Below are 12,498 nucleotides of genomic sequence, written 5' to 3'. Positions count from 1 at the left end.
TTAAATTTAGCACAATACAAAGTTATGTATACAGTATGAGGTTGACTATGTAAGATATATACATAGAAAAGTATTGGTAGCTGATATACAAAATATTTGCTTTTTCTGGGTGGTAAAATGCTGTGTAATATTTAAATTTTATTATTTATACTTTTTTTTAATCTGTAATCTCTGTAACTAGCATTTATTTTTTAAAGCAAAACATCTTTTTGTGATTTGGGAGCAAATAATTATTTTTTGTAATAGCTTTATTTAGATAGTTTACTGTATAATCCACCCTTTTAAAGGATATTATTCAATGGTTTTTATTATATTCACAGCTGTACAACCATTGCTACAATTGATCTTAGAACATTTCATCACATCAAAGAAGAAATCCCATCCCCATTAGTAGTCACTCCCCATTTCCCTTCCTTCTTACCGGTCCACTGTCACCCTAAACTGCCCCCCCTCCCCCAGTCCTAGGCACCCTCTAATCTACTTTTTGCCTCTATGGGTTACCTATTCTGGAAATTTTGTCTAAATGAAATCATACATGACCTGCTTCTTTCACTTACCACAGCGTTTTCAAGGTGAAGCAGATAACTTTGCACTTTAGTTTGCTAGTTTTATTTAGAAATCATACCAACCCTTTATCTAATATATGGTATAATATAGTTTTTCTTTACTCCTAGACTTGGTTCCTTCAATTATGAACAACTTGTTGAATCCAGATGCTATTTTCTCAAACAACGAAATGAGTCTGTCGGACATTGAAATCTATGGCTTTGATTATGATTACACCTTGGTGTTTTATTCCAAGGACCTCCACACGCTGATATTCAATGCTGCTCGGGACCTCCTCATCAACGAACACCGGGTAAGATCAGAGAACATTTCCGTCTCACCGTTTTCCCTCAGACATTTGAAGGATGGCTTTGCACTGACGAGGCCCCTGCCTGGCACATAGAAGTCATTCAGTGAGTTTTTGTTGCTGACTGAATGAGGAGATTTTGTTCCATTTCAAATGACTCTATCTGAAAGATAGGATTTTTAAAATTTATTATTATTTTTTAAATCTTTAGATACCTCTGTGGTAAAAGAATGCCCCAAGTTATGCTGTGATGGAGGTTCAACTACAGAATATGTCTCACAGAGCAGTGATGTCATTTTGCCCACAGCCTGGCCCTGTTGTAGCTTGTGGCTGGAAGGAATTCCTCAAATGATGGGCAGTGTTTTACGTTCAGCACTATGTTGAATTGATTTCTGATATAAAGAATATTTGAATGTTCTGTGAGACAGTGTTGTTGAACACCTGTTAGGAAGGGAAAAGACAGCCAACACCCAGCATTCTTTTCTCTGCTCTGATTTGAGTTCATATCACAGGAATCAGGACAAGAAACCTCCTTGAAAGGCATTTGAACCCCTGAAATCCCCTTTTGTGAATCCTCCCACAGCATAGCATCCCTGGGAGTGGAACTTGAATTTCCATCTCATCTTGGTGCACATTAAACCCCCTAGAGGCAGTTCTGATAATTGGGAAGTTCTTTCACAGGTTGAACTATTCTGCCTTCATGCAGCTTTCATCGTTGGTCCATTTTCTTTTTTCAGTCATTCCTTCATGCATTCCTTAAGCCTTTTTAAATGGCTCTTGTGCCAAAGCCCTGTAGTATAAGCAGGGAGGATAAAGATGAAGAGGACACAGTGTTGGCACTGCCTTTAGAGAACCAATGGGCTTGTGGAGGAGTCAGGCATGTGGGCAGATAAATTATTGAAGCCCCTGGTGGAGGACTCCTTAGATACTTGAAAAAAAAGAGCCAGTGATGAATAAAGGATGGTTGGAACAATTCACTCTGCTTGAGGGAGTTGGGGAAACAAGGAAGGCGATAGTTCTGCTGAGTCTTGAAGAAGTTTGCCAGCAGAGGTGGATGGGCATGTGTATTAGTCAGCCAAAGGGGTGCTGATGTAAAATACCAGAAATTGGTTGGTTTTTATAAAGGGTATTTATTTGGGGTAGGAGCTTACAGATACCAGGCCTTAAAGCCTAAGTTAATTCTCTCACCAAAGTCTATTTTCATGTATTGGAACAAGATGGCTGCTGACATCTCTGAGGGTTCAGGCTTCCTGGGTTCCTTCCTTCCAGGGTCTTCCTTCTCTCTGGGTTCAGGGTTTCTCTCTTCCCAGGGTTTACTTCTTCCTGGCCTCAGGGTTTCTCTCTTCCTGGGGCTTACTTCTGTTTCCTCTGTGAGTTTACTTCCTGGGGCTTCAGCCTAAGACTTCAGCATCAAACTCCAAAATCAAAACTCCAACATCAAAAACCCTTAATGCTGTCCTTTGCCACACCTTTTATCTGTGAGTCCCCACCCCTTAGTGGCTCAATGCCACTCAGTGCCTAATGACGTGGCCCAATCAAAGCCCTGATCATAACTTAATCATGCCTAGGTACAGACGAGATTACGAACATCGTCCAGTATCTATTTTTGGAATTCATAACCTTATCGAACTGTTACAGCATGAGTAACCTAGAAACCCAAACCATGAAAATTAATCTTTTTATATTTGACTGAGTACCAGAAATAAAACAGGCTGGGTGTTATATAGATCAGCCGTGTTATTTCCCAGGCTGATCATTCCTAGTCCTTTAACCATTCTCATTTGTCTTGTTTTCCATTCTCTTCATCATTCTGGTCACTGTCCTTTGTGTGTGCTCTGGCCTGTCCCTCTCAAATGTGAGGCCCTGAACTGAAGATGGTACTGTTGTTGGGGTCTGGATAATGTAGTCTAGAGGGAGACCATAACCTCCCTGGTTCTGGATGCTGTACTTTTCTTAATGCAATCAAAGCTTCCATTAGTTTTGAATTCTGGCCATTTGATCCAGTATATTTCCTGATCCCCTTAGGTTTTTGTTTTTCAATGATTTAATAAGCAGCCCCATTTTTTCCTCATCCAAAATGCATACATTTATGCATTTGCTGTAAATCGCCTCCCCTTTTGCCATTAATCCAACAGTCTGCTTTCTTTAGGTATGGTACTTTTTTAGATATAAAGCCACCTTGCCCCTTGCTATCCAGTCACAGTTCTCCATTTATTCAAGAGACTCTTCTCTTCCACCTTAGCTGTGGTCCTTGCCCTTGGCCATGAGGAGGGAGGAGAATAAAAACTAGGTGGTTATGCCCTTTTTCTTCTGTCCACCAGCTTATGCCTTCTGTTTTCCACCCATTGGGAGAGTGAGCTGACAGGGTATTCCATTGGTGTTGGCCTTCTAGTCCCAGGGCTTCTGACAGCAATTTTTGTGACTTTGACATCATTTATAAAAGAAAGGGTACTATACTAACAGTACCATCTAATGATTACCTATTAGGTGCTGAAGGCAGAGGCTTAAGAACTTGACTGTTGGGGTTCGATTCCTGACTTTCACCACTTAGTTCCTACAAAATCTTCAGTAACTCACTGACATTCTCTGGGTGTCCTCCTCTGTAAAATGGGCATAGGAATGATACTTTACTTATGGTATTATTGTGATCATTAAATGAGTTAATATATATAAAGTACCTGTCATATGAAAAGCACTCAGTAAGTGTTAGCAGTTACTATTACTCGCTTCTAAATCAGCGTGGCAGTCCTGCAAATAGATATTATCTCTGTTTTATAGTTGAGGAAACTGACTTAATTCTTTAACTCAAAGAATTAAGCCAGTAGTTCAAGGCCACGGGCCAGTAAGAAGCAGAACCAGGGTTTGTGCTCAGATCTGTCTGTTTCTGAGAAGTATTTGTTCTCTTCTCTACTCCGCGTTGGCCCTTGTAGAGATAATAGCACCTTTCCTTTCTACCTAATGAGTTTATTGTTAGGATGAAAATTAAAAATTTATGAAATTTGGGGGAAAAGAGATGAATGAGATGAAAAAAATAAAAGCGTCAAGCATTATGCTTAGAAAAGCTTCTAGATTTAAGATCATTGAAATTTCATTCCCATTATGACTGCTTGTTGCTTCGATAAAAGAAATAAATTATAACCAATTACATCAAGTATATTAATAGAGTCAATAATGCTTATGCAGATTTGTCTCTTGCTCTGATTAAACAAAATAATTCTTCCAAGATGCACTGAGTTTAGTACTATTTTTTCTGCCAAGACTAAATGCACTTTATGTACTTACAGAGATGGAATGGCATCTGCTTTTGAGATGCAGAGTGAATTTGCAACTTAGCATCTTGCCAAAAAGCAAATGTAAAAACTCCAGCTCTTTCATAATTACCTATTTTTAAAAAATAATAATTTTTTACAGAAATGGAACTCAATAATAGAGAGTAATAACTGTATTCATATTTTCACTTCATATGCCCACCAAGGAACAGAAATGAGGTTAGAAGAGTTCTTGATTCCATCTCCCAAATTTGCACCTTCACCAGCCTCCCCTGTCTCATTCCTTGGGACTGGGCTTCACGTGATAGCTCAACTCCTAAGCCTAACATCATCTGTGGTGCCTCACATTCTCCCATATCCCACATCCCATCTTTCAACAGGTACTGTGGGCACCCATTCTCTCCCTTTTGCATGCACGTGCTCTCTCTCTCTCTTTTAAATAAACTTTGGTTTGGAAGAGTTTTAGATTTACTCAACTGTGCAAAGGTATCATAGAGAGGTCTTTATACTCTGCCCCAGTTTTCTCTAGTGTTAGGGTTTTATGTTAGTATGGGTGCATTAATCACAATCAATGAAAACCAGTATCGATATATTATTATTACCTAAAACCCATACTTCATTCACATTTCCTAGTCCCCCCCGCCCCCCCCATGTCCTTTTTTTTATTCCAGGATCCATCCAAGGTACCACATTGTATTTCATCATCATGTCTCCTTAGGCTCCCCTTGGCTATGACTGTTTCCCAGACTTGACTTGTTTTTGATGACTTTGACAGTTTTGAGGAATATTGGTCAGGTATTTTATGGAATGTCCCTTAATTGGGATGTCTGATGTTTTTCTCCTGGTTAAACTGGAGTTAATGGGCTTTTGGGAGAAGACCCAGAGATAAATGCCATCCTCACCACCTCCTATCAGGGGCACATACTGCCAACGTGACTGTTCATTTTTGATATTGACCTGGATCACCTGGCTGTGGTAGTACTTGTTAGGTTTCTTCATTGTGAAGTTATTCCCTCTTCCTTTTCCATACTGTACGCTGGCAGGAAGTCACCATGTATAGCTCTGAGCTCTGGTTTCTCTCCTTCTAAAGGTATTTACCTTCATAATATGTCCTGACTCCGCCCACTGCTACCACCCTGTCCAGGCCACCACCCCTCACCAGACGGAGCAGTAGCCTCCTGACTGGTCTCCCTGCTTCTGCTCTTGCCCCTTTGTCTCTTCTCCATTAGGCAGTGAGAGCCAGCCCTGAACTGTTAATTATGCTCCTTCCATTACACCTGGGATTAAAAAGAAGCCTCTAGGGGAGTGGGTGTCACTCAGAGTGCCTGCTTTGCATAGTGTAGGTCCCGGGTTCAATCGTCAGTACCGCCTTTAAAAAGAAAGCCTCCAGTGCCCTCCAGCTTCCCCTTGGACCTCTCTGCTCCCACTTGCCCTCATCTGCTCCAACCACCCTGGCCTCCTTGCTGTGCCTTGAACCTGCCCAACCCGTTCTTTTCCCTTCGGGCCTTTGCGCTTTGGCACACGCTTCCCCCCAGGCTCCTTACTTTCAGAGCTGTGACCATTTCTAGTACATACTCTCCACGGTATTTATCACTCTAACTTATTATTATATGTGTTTATACGCTTACTTGTGGTCTACCTCCCCAGGCTAAAGTGGAAGCTTTGTAGCCAGAGACTTCGTTAGTTTTGTTCCCTGCCATGTTCTCAGGGCTGGCACAGGACCTGGCACAAAGTATGGGCTCAGTAAATACGTGCCAGTGAATTCCACAGTTAAGTGAGAGTGCTGCGCTCCGTGTGGAGTCACACTCGGATGTAAATCATCTTACCCTAGCTTCATGTTTTGTGCAGATTTTAGAGCACTTTGTTTTTAGACCCTTCTGCCCTGGGTGTAATTAAGCTTATAATTTAGGCTACATTAAACATCAAGCTGAGGCCTTTGGAAAATGGCTTTCTTTGCAGTCATTTGGACCTCAGGAACTCCCGGGCAGTGTTGCAATGTGGAGGTTACTTGCTGTATCCGGAGATCTGCAGTTAGCCAGGAAGGGGGCTCTTGGCCAAGCTGTGGGGTTGTGGAATTACACGTACATCGAATTCCTGGGTTCTCTGGAGCATTTTAGTATTAACTCTGCTTGATCCTGTAACTAAATTTCTATAGTATTTTCAGGAAACTCTTTGCTTCTTCTTTGTCAGCCTGCCTGACTTGTACCTGGAACCAGACTGGGGCTAAATAAGAATTTTAATAAAAATCCCAATAAGATTCTTTTATCTTTCACATTACTTACTATTGCTTTTAGGGACATCAGTGATCTTCAGTGCTTCTCACATTGTGTGGCTTTTGTGTTGAGACTGGTGGAAAGTTTCTGACTGTGGTCAGTTCAGAGAATCTAACCATGTGCCACTGGAAAGATGTGAGCAGCTCTACTTGCCTGGACTTGATGTCACTGCTAATGGTTATTCCCATGGATGCCGTGTGTGTGTGTGTGTGTGTGTGTGTGTGTGTGTGTGTGAAGCCAAGAACATCTCTGGAAAGGGCCCATCGTGAACACATTTTTCACTTGGCTGGTTGCATGGGAAATCACGCCATGGAGAGGCAGGGGTGGGGCACAGAGATGACCCCAGTGCAGTCATTTTAATGAACGGCTGAGGGAAGAGGCCCAGAGAGGTTAAAGTCCTATAGGGAAGTAGCAGAGCTAGTAGAGCGGGTCTGAAACCCCAGGCCTCTGAATTCCCGATGCAGTGAGGCAGCTCAGCCCTCGGGAACACTTGCTATGTGATGACTCAAGCGTGCCTTTTTAACCTAGTCCCCTCCACTTCTACCTCGGGGACGGGCCTCTGATCTTCCTTATGGATTTAACTTTGTAGATGAGAAAACCAAGGCTCAGGAAGACAGAGGGCCTCCAAGATCACGGAGGGCCTCCAAGGTCACACAGCCCACACACAGTAGGGCTGGGGTCAGGTGCCTGGTCTCAGCCCCAGAGTCCAGGTTCTCCGCCGCCACGTTGCTCTGTCGGGGCCCTTCTAGCTGCTTCTGTCATATTCTCAAGGTCATTTTCTGTAGTCTCTGGGCCATTTGAAAACATTGCCTATCCATCAGGGGTGGCTCCAAGAATAACGGAGAGCGTGAGAGGAACACGAGTACGTATGGCCAGCTCTCACTGTGACATCTGCGTCCTGCTGGGGAGCCCAGATAAGCCTCCTGCCCGGCGTTTCAGCAGTGTGTGCAGAGAGAGCATATGCTCCCTCTTCCTTCTGTGCCTTCTCAACTGAAGTAGCCATACCCCCTTCCCAACCTTCCTGCAAACTCCGGAGGTAGGCTCTGCGGGGGCGGAGAGGCGTGGCGTGGTGGATCAGGTGATTGTGTGGTGCTGGGGGTGGACTTGGGTCTGACGCACACCTGAGTTCAAATACTGGCTCGACTCTCCCCTGCCGTGCGGCCCTGGGCTGCTTCCTTGACTCGGATCTCAGATGACTCAAAAGTAAAATGGGCATGATAAGCCCTACCTCCTCTGTGCTGGGGTAGTGACGGGTAGAGAAAATAAAGTCGTGGAAATGTCCAGTACAGTGCCCGGTGTCTAGCAAATGTGCCATCAAAACATTTTAAATATATCTCTCCTTTCCTACCCCTTATTCATCACTCCCAGATCTGAAAGGCGATTCCAGAGCTGCTTGACCTTCTTTAGCCTCATTTCAGTCAACAGAGCTGTGCTACTGTATGTTGGGTTTTGTCTAGGCTGTCAGTGAAAATGAAGACCTATACACAGTGTTCAGAGTTCTTGGAAACACCTGTGAGTGGGAATATCAGTTTAGTGCTCGCTTGACACTTGTGGCAGGTGTTAGATAAATGTGCCCAAGTGTGACATGTGAGTCAGTGCTTCCTGCTGCCGACTTGAAAACTTGTGACATGTGGGTCAGCCTGGTGGTACCAGGAACTGTTCTCACACAAATGTGACCCTGGCTGTGAACAGTCCAGCACGCGGGCATGGGAGGAGGTTTCCTGTGAGTTTCTAGCTTTTTCTTTAAACAGTTTACATCGATTGGAGAGCTTAGAGACGCCGCCTCGCTGCACGAGGAGTTCTCTCCTGCAGGTCTGCACTCGGTGGCCGGGGGTGACAGGGGAGCATGGACCACGGCCTGAGCCTGCCTGTCTGTCCGTTTACCCCTGCCCAGCTGTGTGGCCCTTTTGCTGCCTCCCTGTAAAATGGGGGCGGTACTGCCACCCCAGTGCCGGCACATCGGTGCTCCCTCAGTGGCTGTCTTCATTTCCCAGGGCTGCTGTGACAAAGCACCCCAGTATAGTCACTTAAAACCCCAGAATTGTATTGGCTCACGGATCTGGACGTTGGAAGTCCAAATTGAGGTGCAAGGCCGTGTTGCCTCTGAAACCTGCAGGGTGATTCCTTCCTTGCCTCTTCGGAGCCACGCTGGCAGCCTTTGGCATTCCTTGGCTTGCGGCTGGCATCACTCCACTTTGTGTTCAAAGGGCCTTCTCCACTGTGGCTGTCTCTGTGTCCAGTCTCTTTTTGTATCAGGGCATCAGTCTTATTGGATTAGGGCCACCTTAACCCAGTTTGGCCTCATCTTAACGAGCCATTTTTTCAAAGACCCTGTTTCCAAATAGTGTCACATTCATGGGACCAGGGGTTAGGACATCTCTTGAACATATCTTCTTTGGGGACACAGTCCAACCCCTAACGCCTGGGTAGCCGGTGTCCTGAGATTTGGGGAGGCAGGTAGGACCTGGATGCCTGGTTCGGTGGGGAAGGAGGGGCTGGGAGTCTGACAGCATGAGGGCTGGTTTAATAACTAGGGAAATGCCAGGGGAGCTGGGCTGCCTCCAGAAGTCGTGCGTATTCTGAGACAGCCTTGGAGCTTTAGCCTCGTGCCTAGAAAGGTCCCGGCCGGGCCCAAGGTAGGGCGGGGGTGGGGGCAGGGAGGCCATACCGGCCGGCTGGGGGTCCCTCCTGCCTCAACAGTCCCGGGTTCTGCAGGAGAGCAGGGGCCAGCTGATAGAGACAATGAAAGCTCTGTGGAGGGGCCTGCCCTCTGAAAAGGTTAAACCTGGGCTCTCTTCCTGAGCCCTCGTAGTGGTCTCCTGGACACCTTCATGGAGGTGCCTAAGCAGGAGCTGAAGGGATAGGGGGAAAGTGGTGCTTCTGCACCAGAGGATACCAGTTCCTCCCCATCAGCAGCCTCCAAGCCAAGAGGTAGAAGTGACCTATCAGAGGTCGAAGCAGATGTGTTTCTTGGGTCTTAGGGACCTGGGAGTCAAGGGGCAGAGGGAGGGAAGAGGAGGGGAGAGTTAAGATGGGGGCGTGGGAACTAGGCCTGGCCTGTGAGCAGGGAGGGGAGGGCAGGTCAGGGGGCCTGGCAGGAGGTGGGGGTCTGGCAGGGGGTCCTGGCAGGAGGGCTCTGGCCAGGAGGCGCTTTCCTCCTGTGGCCTTGTGCAGCTCCTTCCCCCTGCCCCCAGGCAGCAGGGCTTGGTCCAGAAGCAGAAGGTCCAGCATATGGTCTGTGCCTTCTGACCCCACCTTCCCACTAAAGGACATCATCTTAGTCTTTGTACAAGGGTCAAATCTGGACAACCCACGTTGAGCTTAGAACATTAGTAGCTAAAATTGTTTCCTTTCTTCCTTCTTAGTATCCAGCGGAAATCAGGAAGTATGAGTATGACCCAAATTTTGCAATTCGTGGCCTTCATTATGATGTACAGCGGGTAGGTTTATTTCTCTTGGTGTCCTTTTTTTTTTTTTTTTTTAAAACAGTTTAATGTTATTTGAAAATAAAATGTTAGGACTTTTCTTTGCTGAATGTGTAAATTGGTTTTAAATATTTTTGGGAGGGAGCTGCAGAATTGAGTTATTGAAAACATCTTTGGATAAGGTGATTTTGAAGAGGCTATTATAGAAAAACATGAATTCGTTTAGTTATTTGGAAGGTGCTGTTGATTTCCATTAGTCGTTTTGGGTGTTTTGAGGGGGAGTCAGCAAGTGACCTTTCAGACACAGACAGTGTGCTTCCTTGTTAGGGCACTCTAATGCAGGTAGAATTTTTCATGACACCTGGATCTCTTCTCATTAAATATGCAAATTGTACATTATTTACTTGTGCATGTGTTTATGTTTTTAAAGGCAGTGTTGATGAAGATTGATGCTTTCCATTACATCCAGCTGGGAACTGTCTACAGGTAAGATTTAATTTCCCCACAAATCATCAAGTGGCTTTGGGTTCCCAGATCCAATGACTGTTTAGTGATGAGGGCTGTGGTGTGTGTATTTTCATTCATTCATTCACCCAGCCAGCCACCCCCTCACTCATTCAAGAACGTTCATTGAGACCTGCTACTGTGCTACGTGCGAGGGGTTTGGATTCCAAAGATGGGAACCTCACCATCCCTGCCCTCAGGGGCTCGAGTAGGGAGGGAAGCCAGGCCGCAGGCCAGAGTGACAAAATAAAGGTGATGAGAGAAATATGCACACACCAATAGGGAGCCGTGGGGGCGGGGACCCTTGTGGAGCCCTCCGAGTGGGTGGGCTGAGGCACGGTCCTTTTGAGGAGGCTTGACTCTGGGTGTGTGTTGGGGTGAGGGAATCTGTTCTTGTTCCTAGGTGGCGGCTGGGTGGTTTGGATATTAAGACCTCCCCCCACCCCCACCACTGTTAATTAGAATAAGTAGTACTTAGCTCAGTCAGAAATCTTTGTTACTTTAGAAATGAAGGCTTTCCCCCTGCTTTTCTAATTCTCAAATTTGGGAGGGGATTTAGGAGTGTGGTTTGTATTTAGATCGATGTCTTATACCTTGCAAGAGACATGTGCATATCTTAGTTTAGATTCTTCTGTCATAAACTCTTGTAAAACTTATTTTTTTTGTCAAAATCAAATATACACAGTTACAATCAAATAGTACCAACAGGGTCATAGCAAACAGTGGCAGTCCTCTGTTCTCCCCTCTCAACCCCTTTAAACTCTCCTAGATAGGTTTTCTGGAAATTTTCTTCCTGTTTCTTGATAATGTGCATATACTTCTATTTCGTGATTTATGAATTCTGGACTTTTTCCTGCTGTGATGAAGAGGATTTAGCCTTCTTGTACATGGGGCCCCTTCTCCAGCCTCATTCTTCCAGCCTCCTGAAGATTGAGTTAAAATTGCAGTGTTCACATTGTCTACTTGCTCACTCTTCCGCCAAGTGAGGCTGTGGTTGTTTGCTTTCTTGTGTAGCATTTGCTTTTTCTTAGAGTTAATATTAATCTCATTCTTTATTTGTTCAGTTTTCTGTGTAGGTATCCCTAGTTTTTTCCGAATGTTTTATCACAAATATCAAGCTTGTATTTATTTTCTAGCAAGTCAGATATTTTAGTTAATCTTAAAATAATCTAGCAGTGACTTTTTTTTTTTTTAAATCCCCTTGCGGCTTTAAAACCCTCTTGCGGCTTTTTTTTGCTTGCTCTCTGCTCTCAGTATCCTTCATTGTGTGTTCTTCTGTGTCTGTATTTATTTTTATTTATTTCCCCCCCTTGCGGCTTGCTTGCCTGCTTGTCTGCAGTCTGCTGTATCCGTTCGCTGCGCGCTCTTCTGCATTTTTGTTTGTCTCCCTTTTTGTTGCATCGCCTTGCTGAGCTGGCTCTCTGTGGTGCTTGCGGGCTGGTGGCACTCGGCAGTGCCTGGGCTGGTGGCTCTCCACAGCATGTGGGCGAGCCTGCCTTCACAAGGAGGCCCTGGGATGTGAACCCAGGGCCTCCCGTATGGTAGACGGGAGCCCAACTGATTGAACCATAGTCGCTTCCCAATCTAGCAGTGACTTTTTAATTTTTGTTAGTCAACCATTCCCTCCTGCTGTAATCTGACCTGGTTGTTCTTGAAGCAGTTTGCATGGTGCTCACCCTAGAACTTCTCTTTGCCACTTCTTTCTTCTTCCACTTTCTGACTTTAAGTCCTCATTTTGCTGGAGCACACCCCCCAGTAGCTTCTCGGTACTTCTTTGTGCTGAGTCGTTCTGGACATCTGTGGTGGTAAAGTGGTGCTTCTTGAAGGTGACTCCTTGCAGGCACCGGTCCTGTGTTGCTGGGGCAGGTACCTTCTTTTTATCTACCATTTGTATTCCAAAATAAGTTGAAGTTTCTTGTCTCCTCATGTCTTTTCTTCTGGGGTTATATTTTACTCTTTTACTCTCCTATTAGTGTTTTTTCAGAAATGAGAGGAGGTAGTGGTGATGGTGAGAATAACAATAATATTAGTTATAATAAGTAGTAGCTAACAAATATTGAGTGCTTGGTCTGTGATAGGCACTGTTACCAGGATTCTGTTGAACTAATTTGATCCCCATGATGATCTCCACAGTAGTTACTGTCATTATCTCCAGAGATGTTAAGTAACTTGTC

At 44.9% G+C, this 12,498-nt stretch overlaps 1 protein-coding gene across 1 annotated transcript in view; it reads left to right on the top strand.

Annotated features, from left to right (window-relative positions):
• Positions 1–12,498, top strand: part of NT5DC3 (5'-nucleotidase domain containing 3) — a 71,443-nt gene that overhangs the window by 28,748 nt on the left and 30,197 nt on the right. The window contains exons 2-4 of the mRNA XM_004446804.4: positions 675–859; positions 9,761–9,835; positions 10,251–10,306. Coding sequence (XP_004446861.2) covers positions 675–859; positions 9,761–9,835; positions 10,251–10,306 — 316 coding nt within the window. The remainder of the gene's footprint in view (positions 1–674; positions 860–9,760; positions 9,836–10,250; positions 10,307–12,498) is intronic.

Source organism: Dasypus novemcinctus, chromosome 12 (assembly GCF_030445035.2).
Source record: "Dasypus novemcinctus isolate mDasNov1 chromosome 12, mDasNov1.1.hap2, whole genome shotgun sequence".
NCBI classification, from domain to species: domain Eukaryota; kingdom Metazoa; phylum Chordata; class Mammalia; order Cingulata; family Dasypodidae; genus Dasypus; species Dasypus novemcinctus.
The sequence above is the reverse complement of the archived record's forward strand: the minus strand, read 5'-3'. Positions and strand labels throughout refer to the sequence as shown.